Consider the following 23784-nt stretch of genomic DNA (forward strand, 5'->3'; position numbering starts at 1 on the left):
TATGATGGAATTATTAAGAAGAAAAACAATTTTCATCCTGAGTTTAAGGGGTCCGTTTCTTGATTGTTGGAATCCATATCCCTTGGTTCTGTAAGGTTCTATAATGGAATGTCGTGTAAGGTGAACACGTTATTCTTAATTTTACGTGTGACTGATGTGTAGCCACTTCTTTAACTTAAAAACGTACTCGCTGGCTGTTGTGTTTTCTCATTAATCCGTCTGGCTAGCTCCAGATGGCCCCTTGTGATAAGGTGTGATTCCTGCTTCTCCGCGCTGCGAGAGAGACAAAGGTGGTCGGGGTTGCTTGGGATATTGTTTAAACTCTTTCACAAGTTTGCCCGTTGTCTCATTCCTTCTCGAAAACCTTTGATGTGACTCTGTATTTTGTCTCCAAGCTTTGTTTTAACAGTAAAAGTATTAAAGGTGAAAATCATTTGATAGCGAATTAATTATTGGATAATAATTCACTGATGTATCTGGTGGCCTGGTCTTAATTGGAGTGAGCATGAGGACCGCTAACTTTGGCTTATTCTTGTTATTGCATTTTAAATTTTAACCGTTGTTTTAATGACAAAAAATATATGGTGTAACCCGTGGGCGTCCTCGTTTCTGGCTTGCGGAGGGCGTCCCTCTGCATGACCTCCCTTAGGGCACGTCAAACTCTTGTTCATCTGGAGATCTTCGCAGATAGCTGCTAACATCCTCGCCTCGAGTTTTATTATTTCTTTATTCATTAATGGCCTGTTTATGATCTCCATCTGTTTGCGTGTTTTTGGGTTTGTGTTTTTATGCATTATTTCCTTTATTATTAAAATATATATCGGCAGATATTATTGTTAATATCAATGATTGAAAAGGCTCATATACAAAACATGCAGTGCGAATAAAAGCACACATTACACAATTTGAGATTCAACACGTAAGATATTTTTTTATTTATTTACAGGAAATCGTCAACGAACAGCATTCAAAACCAATAAGCACATCTTGTGGTGTAAATGTTTACATGACCAAATTTGCGTTTCAAGGTCAAATATTTATAAAGACGAGGCGTGTGTGTAAATGCACACACCAGTACACATATGCATGCATAATAAAATAATCTTCAAATTGGCCTGAAAATGCGAGAGTAAGTGCAGTTGACAAGCACTTACTAAATCAGTATAGCACAAATTAAGTAGATGGGCCAGCGCTATGCATGCCCAGTTGCCTTTCTCACCAATCAGACAACCAATTACCTCTGGCGAGGAATACAGCAAGCACAATCGTTCATTTATACATTCCTATACAGCAAGCAAATGCATGTATACACCAACACACACATTTATTGACACAAATGCACTCAAGCACTGCGACAAAGACGTATACGGAACTCGCACACACAAAAGCCACACTGTGCTTTTCTTGGCAGCATCTTCAGCTGGCTTGCATCATCATTGACGTGACCACATTGTTGAAGGCTCTGAAAGAAAAACACAGAAAATTATTCCTGTAAAATTTCGCTATATTCCATATGAATAAATACCTCAACCTGGATGTCTCAAAAACCTCCAGGGTACTTCCCGACAAGGCAGAAAGCTGAAATTTGGTAAATTGGTAGCTTTTAGGACACAAACAGCAAAATTCTGAAAATCCGAGTTTTTCCATTTTAAGGCCCCCAAAATCTCGATTTTAAGTGCCCTATAAACATGCTTGTGTGTGTCATTCACAAACCGTTTAAAATATAAGATTGCGTTTTTTTTTAGTTTGATAAACTGTAAAACAGCAAATACAATTAAAGCGAGCTTTATATTTTATGTTTTTGAGATATTACGGATTCAAGCGGTTTTCAATTGTAGAAAAACCATTTTATCTTCAAATCTGAATAATTCGAAAACAGTAAAGATAGGAGTTTCCCCTCAAAGTATTAAGTTAATTAATTTCTGTTCTTTCTAATAAAAAAATAACAATCTTTAAATTCAGTCGTTCCCAATGGGTACGTCTTTAAATAAAAAAAAGTTGAATCAAGTCGTCAACAATGTGTTATTTTTGCGGAGAAATACACATTTTTGGAGTAGTTGTTCATGTCTGCTCATATATAAAAACTGTCAAAATATCACATCAGGTTAATGATTATATCTATTAAAAACTTTTGCCTGGCAAAGACAGGCTTTATGAACTAGTCAATAATACTGAAGATCTTTAAGTTGCACAGCATCGTAGGGTAATCCTTCAATGTCACGCAAGGCTGATGGTGGGAATTATTCACTCATGAAGATTTTTATTTTACCAAGAAAAGTCGGCTACACTGAAATGCAGGCGTGTTCATTGTACTTCTTTCGCACCGTACGTCGTCAACCGTGCTAATCGGACGTGGATAAGACATTCCAATAACCGACTTAGAATTTCCATGCCTGGAGGCACAAGGGGCTTTGTTGAAATTCCCCTAGTTAACTGAATGAACGATTACACACAAAATAGCTCCTTCAAGATCTAAAATCAGCCAACCACAGTAACCGTCCTCATTTCGTTACAGTTTCCAAGGGACCACGTTCACTGTCTTTGTAAAACTGGTCAGGGCGCCAGTCAGAAGGCGATGGGGAGCAATTCCAGATCAGGGGTCAACTAAGCTCATCATCATCCTCTCTGCAAGGTCAATGAAATGAGTGCCACTTTGTTTCAAATTAACCATGGTCATCCTGTGGTTTGCAAACGGACCACTCATGAGAATGTGGTTGCAACAGAGATGAGCACAGTCCTCATGCTCATTGGGAGCTGGTACTTTGCCCCCTTTTGAGAAGCTTGCAACATTTTCTTGCGAGCGCGCTGGTTTGCCTGTGCAATGATTGGTGACCGGATGTGTGCGCTGTGATTAAACAGACATGTCACATTCGTTGTAGATACAGGTTCATTAAGGTAGAGACCATACATTATTACACTCACAACACATGAATCAAAATTGTGCGTGCAAATTTTTTTTTTCGATCCGTATGTTTAGACAAAAATGTGGTCAAGACTGATTCTATCATTCAGTGCGGTATATATTCTTGATTGCACCATAGGGGCCATACACACGCATGTGTAAATGTAAGTCATTGAAATGGTGAGAAGGCACCAATTGGTCTTGGGTTTAATTCTCGCACCGGTTGTATGTATGTTGAACTTCTTTCGCACCGTACGTAGCCAACTGTGCTAATATAAAAAAAAAATATGGGGAAGGACAACAAACGAAACACAAAAGGCAGTTCTAAATTTAATTAAGTTTTCAATCTTGCTTTAAAAGTGCATAGCTCCAGTGGCTTCCTACTATCGGAAGAGCGTTCCAGACGGCCAGAGAAGCGCGTCTGAAAGCTCGCGATGCGGCGACCCGCCGTCTTTGTTCGCTGGCCAGCTGCCAAGAGCCGCTGCTGCGAGGAAGACCGGAGCTCGCGTGCTGGTTGACGCTCCTTGACGAGATCAGCGAGGTGTTGGCGGTTCGTTGGTAGCAACGGCAGATGTAAGCGGTGTGGCAATGTTGGTGTTCTCACGTGGACTGGATGGGATCGCCGGGATTGTAGAAAGGGTTGCACATGACGTCTGTGAAGGCCGTGTGCAGCTTACGAAACATCTGCGCGTCACAGGACAATGCGGTCACAGCAGTGTTAACGTGCGGCCAGCACAAAGCTTGCGCACAGGTTGAAGGGTCACCAGCGTTATTCAAGTGTGGCCAACACAGGACTTGTTTTGCAATGAACTGTGCACGCATCATTACATGTTTACGATCAGTTCAATGCCAACCTCTGGAACCCTTTCACAACTCTTCACAATTTCGGGTATTACTATACCGCAATGGGAGATATTATCACCCCCCTCCTCCCCCCAAATGGCTACTCACAGCCCTCTCCTGGTTTGTTGAGGTCTCAGCCCATAAGACCTCTGGAGGTCTCAGCCCATAAGACCTCTGGACCATATACAATTATAATTGGTTAGTGGGAAGAGATGTTGTTGAATGCATAAACTGGCCACAAATAATTGTAAGGACTAACACGAAGTGACTTCAATAAAATAATTCACTCACAAGCGGCGGTGCATCTTTTTTGTACACTCACAGAGTTTGCCGCATCCCAATAAGAACACATTTTATTCCTCCCCCCGAGTTGGAATGTGTCAACATGTCCACACAAGTGACTTCAAACTTGTGAAGAAATACTCTTTGGGTCTTTCGGTAAAGTCACGTAGATAGAAGAAAAAAAATGCCGTTTCGATCGCAACACAAGCAATCGTCTTCAGGTGAAAAAATAACAGCAGGCAAACTGCCGAGGAAGGAGAAAAAATATTGCTTGTGTTGCGATCGAAACATCGTGATTTATTTATTATTTTTCTATCTACGTGACTTTACTGAAAGACCCAAAGAGTATGAATTCCTGCAGTCACGAAAGCTTTAAGTCAAGATTTGTTAAGAAATGTTTTTGGGCACCGCGGTGGCAAGATGGTAACTACATCGCCTGGCATGCAGGTTGTGGGTTCCATTACAATCATGACCCCTGTATATTTGGAGTTTGCATGTTCTCCCCGTGGTCACGTGCATTTTTATACATAGGTCCTCTGTTTTTTCCCTCCACATTAAGAAACATGCATTTAGAGCATTTGGCTGCTATAAATTTCCACATAAGGCACTTCATTTATTTGTCATTTGTGGCCAGGATGCTTCTGAAAAAGAGCTATACAGGCTCTCCTTGACATATGCGATAGATGCCTTCCTGGAAAAGTGCGTGCATCTCAAAATCGCGTACAGCGAGGGAAAAAAGTATTCGATCCCCTGCTGATTTTGTACGTTTGCCCACTGACTAAGAAATGATCAGTCTATAATTTTAATGGTAAGTTTATTTGGACAGTGAGAGACAGAATAACAAAAATCCAGAAAAACGCATGTCAAAAATGTTATAAATTGATTTGCATTTTAATGAGGGAAATAAGTATTTGACCCCCTCTCAATCAGAAAGATTTCTGGCTCCCAGGTGTCTTTTATACAGGTAACGAGCTGAGATTAGGAGCACACTCTTAAAGGAAGTGCTCCTAATCTCAGCTTGTTACCTGTATAAAAGACACCTGTCCACATAAGCAATCAATAAATCAGATTCCAAACTCTCCACCATGGCCAAGACTAAAGAGCTCTCCAAGGATGTCAGGCACAAGATTGTAGACCTACACAAGGCTGGAATGGGCTTCAAGACCATTGCCAAGCAGCTTGGTGAGAAGGTGACAACAGTTGGTGCGATTATTCGCAAATGGAAGAAACACAAAAGAACTGTCAATCTCCCTCGGCCTGGGGCTCCATGCAAGATCTCACCTCGTGGAGTTGCAATGATCATGAGAACGGTGAGGAATCAGCCCAGAACTACATGGGAGGATTTTGTCAATGATCTCAAGGCAGCTGGGACCATAGTCACCAAGAAAACAATTGGTAACACACTCCGCCGTGAAGGACTGAAATCCCGCAGCGCCCGCAAGGTCCCCCTGCTCAAGAAAGCACATATACATGCCCGTCTGAAGTTTGCAAATGAACATATGAATGATTCAGAGGACAACTGGGTGAAAGTGTTGTGGTCAGATAAGACCAAAATGGAGCTCTTTGGCATCAACTCAACTCGCCGTGTTTGGAGGAGGAGGAATGCTGCCTATGACCCCAAGAACACCATCCCCACCGTCAAACATGGAGGTGGAAACATAATGCTTTGGGGGTGTTTTTCTGCTAAGGGGACAGGACAACTTCACCGCATCAAAGGGACGATGGACGGGGCCATGTACTGTCAAAGCTTGGGTGAGAACCTCATTCCCTCAGCCAGGGCATTGAAAATGGGTCGTGGATGGGTATTCCAGCATGAAAATTACCCAAAACACACGGCCAAGGCAACAAAGGAGTGGCTCAAGAAGAAGCACATTAAGGTCCTGGAGTGGGCCTAGCCAGTCTGCAGACCTTAATCCCATAGAAAATCTGTAGAGGGAGCTGAAGGTTCGAGTTGCCAAACGTGAGCATCGAAACCTTACTGACTTGGGGAAAATCTGCAAAGAGTGGGACAAAATCCCTCCTGAGATGTGTGCAAACCTGGTGGCCAACTACAAGAAACGTCTGACCTCTGTGATTGCCAACAAGGGTTTTGCTACCAAGTACTAAGTCATGTTTTGCAGAGGGGTCAAATACTTATTTCCCTCATTAAAATGCAAATCAATTCATAACATTTTTGACATGCGTTTTTCTGGATTTTGTTGTAGTTATTCCGTCTCTCACTGTTCAAATAAACCTACCATTACAATTAAAGACTGATCATTTCTTTGTCAGTGGGAAAACGTACAAAATCAGCAGGGGATCTAATACTTTTTTTCCCTCACTGTATGTCAAAGCAATTTTCCCATAATAAATATTGGTAAAGGAGGGGGTTCGGGAATTTCACTCGCAGACATAATCGCCGATATTATCCTAGCCCATATCAATAAAATACATGTACACACCATATAATACTTATACATATAAAATAATGTTTGTTTCAGATTCTCTCTCGAGAGACACAAGACAAAGGGAAGAACATTGGTGTACATGCGGCAAGATGCTGTACAGTATCGCACACGAGTTATCGTGCCGCACTGGCTGATGGCAACGCCAGCGGGTCACGGTGCCAGGCTATGGTGGCGTACGTCGCTTTGCGGATGACGTTATTCCGAAAATTGCCTCGCTCGTGTCAATAAAACGTCTAAATACAAAGCGCGCGCGCGCTATTCCAAAATGGCGTACCACAAAAACTTGTAAACAGAGGATTACATGCATAGCTCAGTAGGCTTACCTGGTAAAATAAATAAGTTTAGTAGTTTTGTCGTCACTGATGATCAGGCTGTCAACTTGCTACGCTTGAGAATTTGGTTTAATCGTGGGTGACTAAAAACCAAGCACTCAATTCAGGATACCCATCATCTCGGCAGTGCTCACCCAGTACCGACACTATTACACCCCTCAGAGCAGCCCAGCCTGCCCTACACAAGAGCCCTAAGATAGGGTCACTTTGGTCTGCCTTGAAAAATGCAGAAGTAAGTGCTGTGCGCAAACAGGTGCGATACCCACACTTCGGATTTCATTGTCTCTGAGCGACGTGTTTGACGAGTCGACCACGATGACGAACTTGACTTTGGTGTTCGTCACGTAGCCATATCTGAGACCACTGGTGAAGGTGACACTGAAATGGCACTGCTGTTGGAGCTGATATAGAAACGTGCACTGCCGCTCGACGCACAACAACATGTAACACAGTGGCAACTGCAGTTAGAGCACTGAATTTGCACTCGGAAGATCTTCAGTTTAAATCAAAATTGGCGGTCAACTAAATGAGTTTCACTTCGTGAAGTCAACGGGAACCACCAAAACGAGACTGGCCCCAGTCAAATGAATGTTGATTTTCCACCACTGGCTCAAGATTTGTGTGCGGATGTAAGCACTGCTGCATGTTTAGTTTAAGCCAGGAGACACCCAAGATTTAAACAATAAGTATAACAATAAACAATCCAAATATATATACAAAGCAAAGTGTGTATATGTTCTTCGCTTGAACGAGCAATGCGACAATGACTATTTCTGCCGACGGTCTTGAGGTTTATCAAATATAGACAATTTGGCCAAATTATAAGTTCCAAATTATACAGGAAAGGTGACACGTGGTAAAGAGTAAATATCACTTCATAGATATTTCCTGCTGAATTTCCACAAAGTGCTACTCATCGGAGCGCATCCGAGGAAGTCCTCAGTCACGGTCTGACGGGGTGCTCCAACCCCAGCACCACACGTCACAGAACTACGTCCAACACCAACTTTACTTTAACCCTAAGTCAAAGCGTTCCCCCCCAATTCAAACGACTGCAGGGCCGGACTCATCACATTTGGTGGCCTTCCGAGTCAGCTGTGAAATTGTCAAATTCCAACGGTAGGGGCTCGTGTAACCAACACGTGCCGACTGTTAACCAGGCAAAACAATGTCCTATTTTTTTGGTTAAATCAAGGTTAAGCAAGTATTTCTAACACCAATCGCAGAATCGTGGAATTATTGAATGTCCACCGGATTTCTCGTATGTTATCTTCCTCTCCTGGTACACAAGAGGTCGTGGGCTCGATTCCGACCCCGACGCCTGTATATTTGGAGTTTGCATATTCTCCCTGTGGTCGCATAGATTTTTCTCCGGGTCCTCCGGTCTTTTCCTCCACATTTAGAAACATGCGTTCAGAGTATTTGACTGCTCCACATTTCCACATGATAAGCCACTTCGTTGACCAATCATTTCTGATAGTCAGAAGCCACTTCGCTTCTGAAAAATAACAGCCCAGTGGGCTTTACCTAGTAAAATCGTTTGTTTTAGTATAATTATTTATCCTGATTTGATTACCGTACCTATACGTTTATTGTTTGTTGCTCTAACTCTCTAACCCTGCGCCCCTACTGGACGTCTGTGTGAAAAAGAGCTTTGTAGCTCATCGGATTTCTCAAGCATAAACAAACATTCTGAATAAAGATAGCGTAAAGATTGTGATGAGCAGATCTGACTCCCCTCGGGGGTCGATGAGCAGAGAGCCAATTTCCAGATTCGACTTCTCCTCGGGGGTCAATGAGCAGGGAACCAATTTGCAGATCTGCCTCCCCGCATGGGGGTCGACGATGAGCAGGAAGCCAATATTGCAGATCCGACTCCCCTCCCCCTCTGGGTTTGCGAGCGGCCAGGCAGGGAGGACAGGATACACTTTGTAGTCCTCGGTGGGGTACAGCAGCCCCAGGTAGAGCTCCCGCAGGTCTCCCGCAGACTTCCCGGCCGCCGCCATCTTCTCCTCGACCACGTCGAGCGAGGTGTGCACCGTGTAGTGGAACTTGAGCTCGTTGCTGGGCGGCGCGTTGCGGATGTACAGCGGGTAGTTCTGCGATGGACGCGTTAAAACGCATTACGGGTAAGCGTCGCATTAAGGATGTTCGGCGGAAAGGTCGAATGCCACAAAGCATCATCACTGGTTTCTAACCATTTTCTTTATCTATGCAACAAAACCATCGCTGGTTTCGAACCTCACCCATAACATCACAACATCTAACCTATAGCCACCACATCCCAAGTAATAATAATAACTTTTTACACGGCGTCATTCACGCTGCCTCCCACAACACCAATATTATCTACCCGTCATCAACCCTCTGAGGTGAATAGAGTATCATCATCATCAGGAGCAGCCATTAACTATCCACTGCTGGATGAACACCTGCCAAAGCCGTCAACGTCAGGCCCAGAGAGATTTATGGTTTCGCTCCCGCGAGAGGTGCAGAGGCAGAAGCAACAGCGGAGCTCTGTAAATAGAATGCACCAGACCGTAACTTTAAAGTGTTATTTATATGCTTTTATGTATTAAACGTAGTTTCAACACTCGTTTCGAATGTAGCCAAGTCGGACACGCAGCCCAGGTGGTGGTTATCGATGAGCCCATTTGTTTTGGGGGTTGTGACGAGCACCAATATTTAATAAAATCCACACGCATACACCATATTCTTGTACACAGGGGAAATGAGTTTTCAGATCCAGCCATTTCTGGACCTGAAAACTCAGCCGTACAGCCGTTTCAATACGGGCAAAACAAATATTGTTCTTATTCTTAGCTCTTTCGGTAAAGTCACGTTGAAGGGAAACAATAAAATATATATATTTAAAAATAATGAAATATATTTTATTATTTTATTGTTTCCCTTCAACGTGACTTTACCGAAAGAGCTAAGAATATGAATTACTGCAGTCACGAAAGCTTTAAATCAAAATTTTAATATTGTTCTATTTGTTTGTGTTTCTCCCTTGTAATGGGACTTGGTATGATGAACGTTGAGATGTATAAGGGCACGGGGTGACCAATAAGGTCTGAATCTGTAATTCAGGTAGGGCACTGATAAGGGTTTGACAGGTATGTCCACGGTTTCCACTACCTCAACAAACACGGGCAAGCAGTACCTCCGTTGCCTTCACGTATAAAGATGTTTTGTTGCACGAGTCTATGTTTTGGCTTGAGAGACCAATATTAATGCAGCGGCCTTAACTTTTAAACAAGGGGGAGGGGGACCTCTGGACACGTTTCGACCTTTTTGGGGTTCTGAACGTGAACCAGGGCTCGCTAAAACAACTCGTGTGGGATTCACAAGACGTTACTGGCAAGAACGGCTCCATACAAAAACCCACGGGGCACTGCAGAACGAAAAGAGCAACACACAGCACGCACGCACACACACCGACGCGCTGCGCGTTGCCTTTTCAAATATAAACGTCGCATGGTCCGAATCGATCGGCCCAGCGTTCGTCGCTTTGTGTCGTTGCAGAGTTTCACGATTCGATTTCCCGGCGGCTCGCCAACCCCCACCCAACAACCCACCACCGATGAACACTGCGTGGCATTGAAATCGAAGCCGACGCGAGCAAGTCCGCACGCGGAGGAAGCACCAAAGGGCTCCCGGCGACGTGATTCGCAAAGGCAGGGGCAAGCGTCACGCGATCACAAATTTGCAAAAAAAAAAAATTGAAACCAAAAGAAATGGCCACAAGATTAGTCAGCGGGAAAGAAAGGCAGGTAGTGACAGCACGTCCTCGACTTTCGCGACCAATGTTATCCGTAACAGAGGTGTGGGTTTTTTTTGGGGGGGGGTTAGAGCTCGTAAATGTTGCGGTAGGTTCACTCTCCCAACACACAACCGGTGTGGCGTACTAGCAACGAATTGGCCACGTTTTGTTTACGTGACAAACCTTTACCAAGTGTCTGTGTCGGGCGGTGGCGGGTTTAACGTCGCAACATTTACGCTTACGCGATCTGAGCTGTACAAACAAAACAACCCCTCTCATGGATGGAAATAAAGTACCGCGTACGGTACAGTGCACAGCAATTATATCTCCCCTAACTGCAGCGGCGGGGGGGGGGGATGGTGTGTGTGTGGGGAACATAGCCAGAACCCCCCTGAAAGAACAACCAGAGTCAAGCGAGTGATCGAGGCTTTCCAGGGCAAAGAGGAGAGTCAGAACAGAGATTCCCACCTCCTTCGCCACTACAGCCACGCACACCGCCATGCTGGAGGGCCCTCCCTCCACTTCCGCCTTCGCGCGGTGACGTCACCCGGGGGAGGGCGTGGCCTCGACCGTCACGTGATCTGTCACGCGCTAAGAATCGACGGGCATCGTTCCCGCCTGTCACGCGATGAACTGATCGATTATTACTTGTGGTGCATAGCCGCGGGTAAGTTATCGAATCGTAACTTGGAATCGATTCGGTGTGGGCGAGGTTGGGGTTGAGTGTTGTAGTAGTGGAATCGATCCGACGGCGGATCTACGGGTGGTGAATCGTGGAGGAGCGGTGGCGCGAGTTGAGTGTGCGTGTCTCGGTTCGCTCCGAGGTTGTTGTGGTTGTTGTTCGTTCACTCACTCTGTAGTTGTTGTTGTTCATTCACTCCGTGGTTGTTGTGGTTGTTGTTCGTTCACTCACTCTGTAGTTGTTGTTGTTCATTCACTCCGTGGTTGTTGTGGTTGTTGTTCGTTCACTCACTCTGTAGTTGTTGTTGTTCATTCACTCCGTGGTTGTTGTGGTTGTTGTTCGTTCACTCACTCTGTAGTTGTTGTTGTGGTTGTTGTTCATTCACTCACTCTGTAGTTGTTGTTGTTCATTCACTCCGTGGTTGTTGTGGTTGTTGTTCGTTCACTCACTCTGTAGTTGTTGTTGTGGTTGTTGTTCATTCACTCACTCTGTAGTTGTTGTTGTTCATTCACTCCGTGGTTGTTGTGGTTGTTGTTCATTCACTCCGTGGTTGTTGTTGTGGTTGTTCATTCACTCACTCCGTGGTTGTTGTTGTGGTTGTTGTTGTGGTTGTTGTGGTTGTTGTTCATTCACTCACTTCAGCCTGACACTGCGCGTGTTGACGGAAGTCCTATATCTATATAACACGTCACCTGCTCGACTGGGTTCAGTCGGCGTTTGAACCAAGCGGACACTAGACACTTTATTACTGTGTAGGAACCTCCTGGTTACACCACCAGCCCACAGGGGAGTATTGTGTCTGTCCGTCCGTCGTGGGAGGGGTGGGGCTGGGTGGAGAGGGGAGGGTGGGGAGGGGCTGGGTGGGGAGGGGCTGGTCACCCCGTGGTGCCCCCCTTATAAAACTCAACGTTTAACCTACTCACGCCGGCTTGTGCCCGCCCTCACAGTCGGGCATATTTGCAGAACACACCACGTGGTGCCGCCGTTGTTGACCCTGGCCATTGACCGAGCAGCCCAACGTTCCTACCAGCTCCCTCCGCAGGAACGAAACTTAATTATTTAATGCAGCCGGCGGTGGACTATCTGTTTGCTTAAACACGTTAATATTATTAATCCTTTCTGCGTGGATTAAATATCGGTCGTTCTATAGGATTCGGGGGGGGTCAGGCGTACGTACGCAGGTGGGGGTAAAAAGTCCGCGTGCGTACAGGGAGCGGGGTCAAGTTTTTACAGTTTTGCGAACCTACTAAACGGATGGCCCCCTATGGGGTGACTCGAGATTTTTACCCGTGTAGCCCCCCAGGCTATGGAACACTCTTCCACGAAATACCAGAGGGATCTCTTGAGTCTGTGGACATTTTAAATTGCGCTTTCAAACCTATTTATACGCTTCCCATTATTAAAATTGTATTTATTTTATTGTTGTTTTAAAAAAAAATGTATTCATTATTTTTATATATATATCGAGTGTTTGCTGGTGTTGCTGTGTCCTGTACAGCGCTTTGAGATTCTTGATGAACAGCGCTGCTATATAGATGTAATTATTATTATACACACGGCGCCGTGTGTTGTTAATCACTTTTTTGCTTACATTTGTAGGGTATGTTGTCGCCTTGTGCAGATGCGTATTGTATATCGACCGTGGAAGAATTGGGTTTCCCAGCCGCCACACGAATGTGAAATTTCCACCCACTGGCTCGAATCTGTCAGTGCAGATGAGGACGGTCCATAGCTGTGAGACACGCTGGCGTCTGAAATGTGTGTGTGTAGTGTGTGTAGTGTGGTCCGCTTGTGTGGGTGTGTAGGTCGACTCGGCCTTAAATGAGTAGCGTGATAAACATCGACACTGGGGAGACAAAGGCGGCCGGGCGTGGTTCTCACCACCAATGTGCCATGCCGGCCTCCATAGGTGCTCGCAAATAGCACTTGCCCCCCAACGGTCTGATATTTTGTGTGAAAATGTGCACTTTGACGTAGCTTCGCAATGTTGGGGGTGGTTCTCGCTTCCTTCCTTCTGCCATCACCGCAGTTCTTGCATAACGGACACCCGACCTTGGGGGGGGGGGGGGGGTTTAAGGATCACAGTCACACCACGTTTTCTCATGTAACAGCTGCTTATGCTCTGATTTCTATTTTTTTCGTGGCTGTACTGTTTGATTCTGTACATTTTTGGCGACCCTGGTCAATTCTTGCAAATTAAACTACCTAGCTCTTGAGTTCTCACCCGGTAAAAAAAAATAAACTTTAACCTCTGTACGGCGTTAGGTCTTCCACTTCATCTCTGACCTCTGGGTGCCACTCGAGTGCCGGTATCCATAACCAAGCCCCCTTGCCATCCTCCACAATTGAACCATCCGTAACAACCTCCGTTACTTCCTAGCCAGTTTTCTTCTAGGAGCTCCCAATATCTTTTTTTGTTGTTGCAATTCCATCACGAAATTTTTCAGTAAATTCCACGGATATGTATCTTGACAGGACAAGGTTATTTCCACAATGCTGGGACCCCCTCTGAGAAGATAAATGTGGAATAAGAGTATTGATGGCTCAATACTGATTCCGCATCTCAAGAGTTGAACTGTTTGTTTCTGTGCTTGCCATTCACAGGGACGTGCCACAATGTGTGGGGTGGTGGCTGTGCTCCTTTGCTCGCTGTGCTTGGGTCTGGCATCCAGCTCCAAGCCCAACATCATCATCATGCTGATGGACGACGTGAGTACTGTACCTATGGCAAGCAATTACACCACAGGTCAGGCACGCGCATGCTGAGATGAAAATTAATCTAAACTAAAAACTAAACTATTTTTTATTTTACCAGGTAAGGCCCACTGGGCTATATAGATATTTTTCAGAAGCGACCTGGACACAAATGGTAGCCCAATGAAGTGGCTTATCGTGTGGAAATGTATAGCAGCCAAATACTCTACCACGACCACGGGGAAAACATGCAAACTCCAAATATCCAGGTGTCAGTCGGGATCTAACCTAAAACCTCCTGCATATCCGGCGAGGTAGTTAACATCTCGCCAGCGTGGGGAGATGTTAACTGCCTGATACAATTTGGATTCGTGTAGCGCGTAAATGCGGCCGCATTTTGAGATGCCGTACAAAATCGGCGTGATTGTGTTTCTAGAGGCAGTCGGTCATAAAGAAAAAAAATAAAGGTCCTGAGCTGTGGGCTTTAGCGGAGGCAGGGGAGATGACGGGCAAGGACGGGTGGGGAAGTCAGCCGCCCACCTGTCTGTGAGCCCGTGCTCAGTATCATTGATGGCCAATCAGTCATTTGTGGACATTCTAAAGGTCTCGGTTGACATCTCTCGGAGTGATACTTATCTTACCGACCTTGGAAGGATCATGTGTGGCTTACTGAATCATGTTTAGGCTTTTCTAATTTACATGCTCAAATAATTCGGTTCCAGGGGGATTGGCACTTATTTCTTTTCCAATGCATTGTCTCAAAAGAACCAGAGATCAAACTTTTTCAGTGGAAGGACCAAAATTCCGGAACGCCTTTGTGTTTGAGATGTGTCTCGCTGCAACTCTGCTGAGCTATAGAAAGCAAGGCGAGGTATTTACGTCCACCAAAGCTTTCAGTTAAAGGGTGTCTGGTTGGGAAGACACAAATATTATTGCATAACATTATGAGACCTCCTTTGCCAGTAACAAGATATAGGAATAGGTTTTACCCTTTTAACTGGCACAAAAACTGTACGCCTTTTGGCGTCTTCTGGTCCAACACCAATGGAGACTAGGCTCTAAGAAAAGCTGTCTCTGGTGTGGACCAATCAAATTCAAGGACAGTGCATATTTTTATCAGAGTTGTCTTTTTTGTTTGCATTTTGACTGCTTGTGTTGTGGTTATTGCAAACATGATGCCTTGAATAAAGGTATCAGTTTTTGTGCCAGTTTAAAGGGTAAAACCTATTCCTATTATTGCATAAGTTATGTTGAGCGCTTTTGAGGTGCTTGAAGGCAAAAGCACAGAAATGTGTAAAAAAATGTGTGCTTTTGCAATTCGGTTTGGATTATCAGTGCAGCCAAGTGCAACTGCTCCTCAAGACGCTGTAGAAATAGACTGACATGCATATCCAGAGAATATTGAGGTATCGGTCGACGTGGCGATTAATGTTGCAATCATAAATTGGGACATCTATTATAACTCTCCTGGATTTGATCAATATCAAGCTGCTCAACTGACTGAACTTTCCATTTTTGTTTTTAAAAATTTTAAGCACACAAAGGAAACATAAAAGTTTGCTTTTTCGCCCCCAATGTATTTTGCCTCTAACATAATTACATGAAAAAGAAATACATCATGGGGCCTCCCTTGCACGTATCAAACTATAAGAGTAGGTTTTACCCTTTCTGGCAATAAAACAGTTGTGTTAAGATGTTAAAACACCAAACTGAAGCCTTTTGCAAGGATCCATGTCTGCATTAACCACATACACTTGTGGTGAACATGCAAACAAAAAACATGCTCTGATAGTATATGATGATGCATTGTCTTTGAAACTGATTGGTCCACACCAGAGATAGCTTTCTTTAGAGCCTCGTCTCAAGCATTGTTAGACCAGAGGACGCCAAAAGGCAGACATGCTTCCTTGCAAAAGGTTTCAGGTTGGTGTTTTAACATCTAAACACCTATATTCTTGGTTCTCTCGGTAAAGTCACGTAGAAGAGAAAGAACCAAGAATATGAATCCCTGCATTCACGAAAGCTTTAAATCAAAATCTAAACACCTGTCTTGTTGCCAGAAAGGGTAAAACCTATTTTTATCAAAACATTTTTTTTTACATAATACATGTACATTAAACAAACACATATTATTGGGTCTTTCGGTAAAGTCACGTAGATAGGCTCAAAGAAAATAACAAAAAAAACTACGACACAAGCGGTCGTCTTCCTTGTTATTTTTGTTATTTTCTTTGAACCTATCTACGTGACTTTACCGAAAGACCCAAGAATATGAATTCCTGCAGTCCCGAAAGCTTTAAGTCAAACACACATATGTTATGCTACATTTAAATAAGCACAGCCAGTGATCTTAAATAGACTATGACACATTCAAACACACGCATTAATACACACTCAGGTCGCTGGGTTCGGAGCACAGTGCGCTAACCTCCTCACCATCACTCCGAGAGAAGCATACATACTTACAAAGGCAAAGATCCCCCCCGTAGCCTTAACGGACTGTTGGGGCAAGTGCTGTTAGCGAGTACCTCTGAAGGCCGGCACGGCACACAAGGGGGTGGGTGGCCAGCACCATGCCCGGCCACCTTTGTCTCCCTAGAGGCAATGTTTACACATCGCACCAGGTACTCATTTGAGGCTGAGTCGACCTAGTGGAGGCCCAAGATCGATTCAGATTACTGTCACTGCTAGTGCCCATGAGCGGGAATCGAACTCGGGTCGACGGGTTCATAGTAGACCACACTCACCGCAAGACTACCGTTCCCATATCATATAGTACTGACATATGCATTCACACACAGGCTCACACACAGCTTGGACAGAGGCTGCTCCTGAAGCCTCCTCTCACCCCACCTCCCTTGCCCCACTGCCCATATCCCCTCTTTCCCACCCGCGTTGTTCAGTGTTCTTATGAGAAATGTTCTTCACTGATTTCATCAGAGGTGAGGACTACGTGTGATTTTTTTAGAGTTTTGACGTGAATTCAAATGTTTAAGAATGGATGTGGGCCAAAGATGAAAGGGGAAAGATACAGCCCTGAAATTACTTTCATACGCCCCTGCTGGCAGATTGGCCCCCACAAGAGGGAGCTCTAGAGAGACACGAGATGGTATCTGGCCTACTCTGCAAAGCTGGCCAGACGTCTTGGAGGAGGTGGGAGCACCCACACTTTATCCCACCAAATGTGACTGCCAATAGTGTAGCAACTACTGATGGGTAAGACAGAGGTGGGGCGATTGAGGAAACTTCCCCAATGTTTTGACCGCCATTGCACAGGGGATCGAATTGAACTGTCCAGTGCACTAACCAATGCACCACAGGAGCATCCCTGAATGGACAACATTAATAACAATAACATGTATGTTTGTAGCGTGCACAATATTTCACAGACATAATTAACCTTGACCCTAGAGGTGCGGAGCCAAGCTCAGTTTCGCTCGAAAGGCCTTTGAGTGTCTCTTAAAAGTCGGTGTAGTTTGAATGCTGTGAATGTGCAGCGGGACGTGATCCCAGACGGTGGGGGCTGCTATCGAGAAACAACTCCTGGCAGTGACGGCCCTAGTCCTTGGTGTAGAGAGGAGGAGGTTGTGAGTTGCACTGCAAAGTTCTACCGTGAGCTGTAGTGCAGGGTGAGATAACGAAGAGAGATCCGGAGTTGAGTTGAGTTTAATACTTCAGGAGGGTTCCAGTGAGCTTGAAAGCTCGAAATGCTTTCTCAGCAGGTGGACGACTGAAAGTAGAGGCATGGTGGCACAGGCGGGCGGTCTCGTAGCTTACCCATCTGGTAAAGAGAAGCCAGTGGAGGGAGTGGAAGGAGGTGAGGGATTCAAGCCGAGGATGGCCGGTGCCAAGGATGATGCAGGCAAGATGGTTTTGTAACCGTTAAGAGTTTGTTGATGAAGATCGAGTTTAGTGCACTACGGACGGATGGGTGTCATGGGATACGTTGGTTGTGCTCGCCACATCTGCCGGTCTGTTTTATGGTTTGCTGCTGCTGCTGCTGCTTCTGTGCAGATGGGCTGGGGAGACCTGGGAGCGTTTGGGAACCCAACCATGGAGACCCCAAACCTCGACCGCATGGCGGCCGAGGGGATGCTGCTGCCGGATTTCTACACTGCCAACCCGCTCTGCTCGCCCTGTACGCAGCCTTCGTGTACACGCTCACCCTGTCGCGCATTCTACTTCGTTGCTAAATACAATATGCGCCGATCAAACATCCTTGCCACTCTCCTGTAAATTTCGCTGAATTGGGAGAGATGACAGCAGCAAGGCAGTGGCAATGTTGCTTGTTCAGTGCCCTTGTAATGGCTTGCAATGCCACGGCACTTTAGACATTGGCATTAATTAATGGCGTGGGTACACAGCAACACAGCACAATAGGCTACTAAAGCAGCACAATGCTGCTGCATTGTAACACGTGACGAGGGTGATGTGCATTGAAAGTACTTCTGAAAAAGTGTGTTTTTTTTACATTATTGGAGCGGAGATGAGAGCGGTTTGAGATTAAAGGGCACAGAGGTAATGAATAGAAGAGTTTTATAACTTCACTTAATGTGCGCAGGCACTGGGGACCAGGCTGAGACAGTTTACAATCGTTGAGAACTTGGTTCCATCATGGACGGCTGAAAACCCATGTTTCAGTGCTTTGGGTTCACTTCAGACATGGGCATTATTAACCCTTCTTGTTCGGCATTTTCTTCTCGGGCTAATGAGCCACAAATGCTAACACGCCGTTTGCCGTCGCCCCACCCGATGGTGTTTATGGCTCACAGCGCGAAGTTCACTCCTCTCCGGCCGCCTGCCCATCCGAAATGGCTTCTACACGACCAACGCACACGCTCGCAATGGTGAATCGCACAGCACGGCGCGGTGGCTCCCCAGTGAACGCTCACCTTCCCTGCTCTGAGGCGGGGGGAGGAGGGCAAGGTACTGTCAGTCAAATCGAGCAGAGGTAGGTGCTGACCTCTGCAGGTGGCACTGAGGCCGTGGTGGAAATCCTGCGTTTCTCTAGACAGAGCCAGCTCTTCCCAAGGACACCGCCTGTTCATGCTCTGCAAAGTCGTACTCATTGTTCGATCACGGAGCGATGACGGGCTTCACTTACCCACAATTGTGATCATAATTCAAATCTTTATTTAGGATTTGAACTCAAACACTCCCCATTGCGAGCCGAGTGCTTTACCACAGCACCACCTGGCCAGAGAGTTGAATACAAACATCAAATTGACTCGGTCTTGTGTCAAATTAAACTGATCACTTTGGTGATCCTGCATTGGCAGCGGTGCACGAGCAGACTATACGATGGCCCCTTCGCATGGAGAAAGACCATTGCCTGAAACGTCAACGGTTCTACATGATGTTTTTCTTTTAAGTTCCAGCGTTATCGATGAACGTGTCGAGTCCTGTTGTTAATTGTGCTTTGTGTGCTCTTGGAGTGGTTGTGTGGCGGTTACTTTACCGCGCTGCACTTCCATTAACCGTGGTTCGATGGCTGCTCGCGATGCTCAGCGACAGTGGCAACTGGTATCTGAGCATGGCGTGGAGTTTCCCCTCGGTTGACGCGACCTTAATTGCATATTGGGTGCGACGTGTGAAGAGACAAAGGTGGCCGTGCGTGTATGCCGCACAATTGCCGTGCAGGCCACATTTGGTGCTTGCTATCGGCACTTGCATCTTGTGTCGGTGCTTTTCAGCCGAGGAACCTCTAGTTTCCCCAATACAGAATCAGAATTTTTACACTCGAGGAATCTGATGAGCTGTAAAGCTCTTTTTTCACATATGTCCAGCAGGGGCGGGTAAGAACATTTCAACAATAAACATTACAAAAACACGATATTACTGCAAAGTACAAGAAAGGTTAACAATGCACCCAAACGCATACAGATTAAACTAAACCATCTTCATCCTGCCAGGAAAAGCCCACTGAGGTATTAACTTATTTTCCAGAAGCGACCTGGGCACGAATGATAGCTCAACAAAGTGGCTTCATCATTTGGATATTTTTATGAGAAAAATTATCTAAATAATTTACGGCTTACTGAATAATCTATGATAATTGGTACATCATTATACATGTAGTTTTGGTGATCTGTGCCTAATGCCTGACACTATACTGTGTGTAACGCTGGGTAGGCTAAGTGGATTTTCATGCAGTTTTAAATATATATTTTGCTTTTCATGAAAGGCTTATTAAAATTGTAACTAATTATTAGTTTATGTTGCTTTGTCAAGATGCACAAATCCAACCAACATCAAAGTGCTGATTTAACAAAAGTCACCTCAAGGAAAATTTTTTTGGGGGATTATCGTCAATTTACAGGACACGTGATATATAGAGACATTTTTTATTTAATAATATTAAATAAAATCTGTACGTTTTAGTCGTTTTCATTAATTAAAAATGTTATGAAACCTGTCATATGATGGGCAATTACACTAATTTTATGATAATTTAGAGCTGTTGGTCAGTACACTGATGGATACTGGCCCCCTCCACATTGTATTATCAGTCATGGGGGCTGTCTACCCAGACTGCACCATGCTGGTCAGTGTGAGGGTTGTTGAAAGGGAGAGATATCACTTGCCACTGGTTTTAGCCATGACCAGGAATCAAACTGAAGGCACCAGATTCATATCCCTCTTTAAACCATGGCTCTGCCTGCAGACAAAATCACATATACAGTAATTACAAAAGAATGAAAATATCAAATATAAGTACATGCAGAATATACACGTGCATTATATATGTACCCTTGCATCTTAAACAGGTTCCTCCTGTATCATAGTCTAGAGGCTCTCTTGAATGTTTTCTATTTAAGACCGGGAGCAGGTGGAGGGCTTCACTATTCTGGCAAATTGCTCGATGATGTTGGGCTAAAGTAGTGAACTATTTCGTCTTTTGTTAACTTGACACAATTTTTACTGATTGGCCGTGTCGGGTGATGGAGGGTTGCGACACATTTATAAATAACGCGATCTAACCCAAAAACCTTTTTTATGAATACTCAGTTTGTGGACTGTGTATGGCATTATGTATTTGTGTTTTTGTATCTGGCCAGATGATGCTGTGGTTAGCACGTGCAATTTTACAATTTGGGTTCAACTCGTGCATTGGGATTTTTCTCAGCCTGTCACTTCCTCAAGGGTTGGTTAAATGAGTACCACTTTGTGGGAACTCGACATTGGTTGTCCTGTGGAGATCCTGTTGCCTGCGACCAGAATGCGCAATTGCCACGACTGTCCCAGCCAGGGCCACCAATAGAAATATGAGCCCTGTTCTGTTGCACGCACATCGTGGAGATTCTTTGATTTGACTTGACTCTGTGTGTGCGAATGCGTGCAGCGTACACTCCCCAGCAGATTGTTGGTGGTATCCCTGACTCTGAGCTGCTGTTGCCAGAGCTGCTGCAGAGTGCTGGCTACATCAACAAGATTGTGGGGAAATGGTACGTGATGAGCACACAATGATTTTATTTTGTTTAGAGCAGTGTTCTTTATTTCAAGGCCCGCGGGCCACTGGCTGCCCCTGGTGGCCTTTAGTGCGGCTATTGACGTGCGGCACCTGACAATAAACTCCTTTCTAGATTGGAAGCTTTCGTGACTGCAAGGATCCATACTCTTTGGTTCTATTCGGTAAAGTCACGTAGGTAAAAAAATAAAACAACAAAAATCACGACGTTTCGGCCACAACACAAGCGGCCTTCATCAGGTGAAGGGACCAGACTGTCTCGAGGACAGCGCTGGAGTGAACACAGCCAAGCTCAGACCGCGACCTTTAAGCTTGCGTGAGAGGAATTAAGGTGCCTTGACAAAGGAATTAGCATAAAAATTTGCATTCAGTTGGCGGACTTAGCATGGTGAACGGTGTAGAGGAGGTGAACATGTGCAGACCGGCGAGGGGAGGGAGGGGGAGTTTACATATTGATGGTGTGAAAAGGGAATTTAAGCAGCTGCGAAAGTTTGGGATACCACTCCTTGAAAAAATATACTGTACCATTGAAAATTAGTTTAATACACTCCTTGCAGACGGTGTGGCAGCCCTCACATTGATGATGTTTTATCGACGAAAGTGCCCCCCCCCCCCCACCTCTGAAAATGTGTGAAGGACACTGCCGAAAAATGTTTACTAAGACAATTGTGAAAAAATAATTGACAGGCACCTGGGACACCAGCCGCAGTTCCTGCCCCTCCGGCATGGCTTCCACGAGTGGTTTGGCTCTCCCAACTGCCACTTTGGGCCCTACGACAACGTGGACACTCCCAACATCCCCGTGTACAACAACAGCGCCATGCTGGGCAGGTGTGTGCCGAGCAGCTACGGGAAGGTGCATCCTACAATAGCAGATGGACATCTGAGCTGTGAATCACGGGCTTTCAGATGCAAGTTTGAAGCTTTATTGTAATTTTTTTTTTTAAAGGAGACTCACAACTCTGCGACTTTCAGGCGCACCGTATTCTTAACGCCAGGGGGTGACGTCACAGCCGCTAGAGCCTTTGGGCCCAGATTCGCAAGGCTGCAAGCCACCCATCCCAATGCGCATGCGAGGTTATTACCCATAAAATCCACACAAGCAGTTCATAAACCTACTTGCTGTACCACCTTGCACTGGTCAAGTCATAGCCCTGCACGTGGGTGGTTGAGCACGCATGATGAAAATAGTTGTCGAAACAAGGGATTGGCTGTTATACGAAGGCTTTATGTGACCCAGGAACATCATGGACAAGAGCAGACGTTTGTTTGCTGGAAGTTTAACATTACCCCTGTTTACAATAAATGAAGCATTCCCCGTTGTTATTTTGTAAAATACAGGGGAAAGCTCCGTTATCCGGCACTTTACCATCCAGAATGCTCCATTAACCGGCATCTGTCATAGACGGCAATACAAATCTTCCTTCGCGTATCCGCAAAAAATTAGAAGGCCATCCGGCATCTTGCCATTGCACTTCTCATAGATCCGTTGTTCATGGAAGCTTCAGGACGTTGCCACCATTGTGACCGCGTTGTGATTGTGCTCTATCGTGATAGTATACTATTTATAGTGTACTCTTAAGTTATGTTATAAGTGTAGTGTTATAGGTGTGACGCTTGAGTGATGTGGGTGTACGCCTTGCTCCGCCTAACCTAATTTTGTTTTACTGTACCATACATACATGACTGTACTACTGTACTCTAAACTGCCCCACTGCTTCTCTACAACTTATTGGTGTGAACCTCTGTAAAATAGTATACAGTAAAACCTTGGATTGCGAGCATAATTTGTTCCGGAAACGTGTTTGTAATCCAAAGCACTCGTATATCAAAGCACTCGTATATCAGTGGTGATCACGTGACGCTCGGCAGACAAAGCATATATACGTGCTACTCGTATTGCAACACCTCGCTCGTTTAGCAAATTAATATTTATTTTAAAAAAATTTGCTCGTCTTGCAAAACACTCGCAGACCAAGTTACTCGCAATCCAAGGTTGTACTGTATTTATATCTCATCTCATAGTTAAAAATGTAGGCTTAGTTTCTTTCTTGAAAAGTGTTATGTTCTTGGGAAATTTGCTGAACCGTGAGAATGACTCTCAGATATCTGGCATATTTTATTAACTGGCACCACTCCATCCCCCATGGATGCCAGATAACGGAGCTCTTCCTGTATACTGCTGCTTGCTGCTGCTTGAGCAGAGAGACTCTGCTCAACGCTTGGGGTGGTACTCATATATGGAGGTGGCCTAGAGCTAGTTGATCATCATTGACTTCCTGCAAGTGGTTTTTATTTTTGTCAACCCCCCCCCCTCCCACTCCAGCCAGAGGGAGTGAGGGTAAATATGACACGAGATAAACAAGAG

The 23784-nt window shown here is 45.1% G+C and overlaps 2 protein-coding genes across 4 annotated transcripts in view; one reads left to right on the plus strand and one right to left on the minus strand.

Moving 5' to 3' along the window:
- Positions 1 to 904: 904 nt before the first annotated feature.
- TRAPPC2L (trafficking protein particle complex subunit 2L) lies at positions 905 to 11173 on the minus strand. Its single transcript, XM_032957524.2, has 5 exons — positions 11041 to 11173; positions 8733 to 8905; positions 7073 to 7160; positions 3507 to 3586; positions 905 to 1462 (listed from the first exon to the last, which is right to left on the minus strand). Exons 1-5 carry the CDS (start codon positions 11071 to 11073, stop codon positions 1417 to 1419), a joined length of 420 nt encoding a protein of 139 aa, XP_032813415.1. The 5' UTR covers positions 11074 to 11173; the 3' UTR covers positions 905 to 1416.
- A 9-nt stretch (positions 11174 to 11182) lies between these two features.
- Positions 11183 to 23784, plus strand: part of GALNS (galactosamine (N-acetyl)-6-sulfatase) — a 38086-nt gene continuing 25484 nt past the window's right edge. The window contains exons 1-6 of one of the 3 annotated variants that reach the window (XM_032957523.2): positions 11183 to 11239; positions 13859 to 13963; positions 17963 to 18086; positions 18721 to 18795; positions 21291 to 21393; positions 22104 to 22247. In XM_032957523.2, coding sequence (XP_032813414.2) covers positions 13871 to 13963; positions 17963 to 18086; positions 18721 to 18795; positions 21291 to 21393; positions 22104 to 22247 — 539 coding nt within the window. In that variant the 5' untranslated portion in view covers positions 11183 to 11239; positions 13859 to 13870. Of the gene's footprint in view, positions 11240 to 11260; positions 11373 to 13858; positions 13964 to 17962; positions 18087 to 18720; positions 18796 to 21290; positions 21394 to 22103; positions 22248 to 23784 lie in introns of those variants that run through there. The other 2 variants (XM_032957522.2, XM_076068325.1) reach the window with 2 other exon arrangements.

This window comes from Petromyzon marinus, chromosome 20 (assembly GCF_048934315.1).
Source record: "Petromyzon marinus isolate PM22_M1 ecotype Great Lakes invasive population chromosome 20, UKy_Petmar_22M1.pri1.0, whole genome shotgun sequence".
Lineage (NCBI taxonomy): Eukaryota > Metazoa > Chordata > Hyperoartia > Petromyzontiformes > Petromyzontidae > Petromyzon > Petromyzon marinus.

What these genes read in the sequence shown, in the direction of transcription:
- TRAPPC2L (XM_032957524.2), bottom strand. Translation starts at nt 11,073, where the DNA reads ATGGCGGTGTGCGTGGCTGTAGTGGCGAAGGAG. An exon ending in CCCACCGAGGACTACAAAGT is followed by an intron (nt 7,161 to 8,732) that starts GTATCCTGTCCT and finishes CAGTGGTCTCAG; the next exon opens with ATATGGCTACGTGACGAACA. An exon ending in GGCGATCCCATCCAGTCCAC is followed by an intron (nt 1,463 to 3,506) that starts GTGAGAACACCA and finishes TTTTTCTTTCAG; the next exon opens with AGCCTTCAACAATGTGGTCA.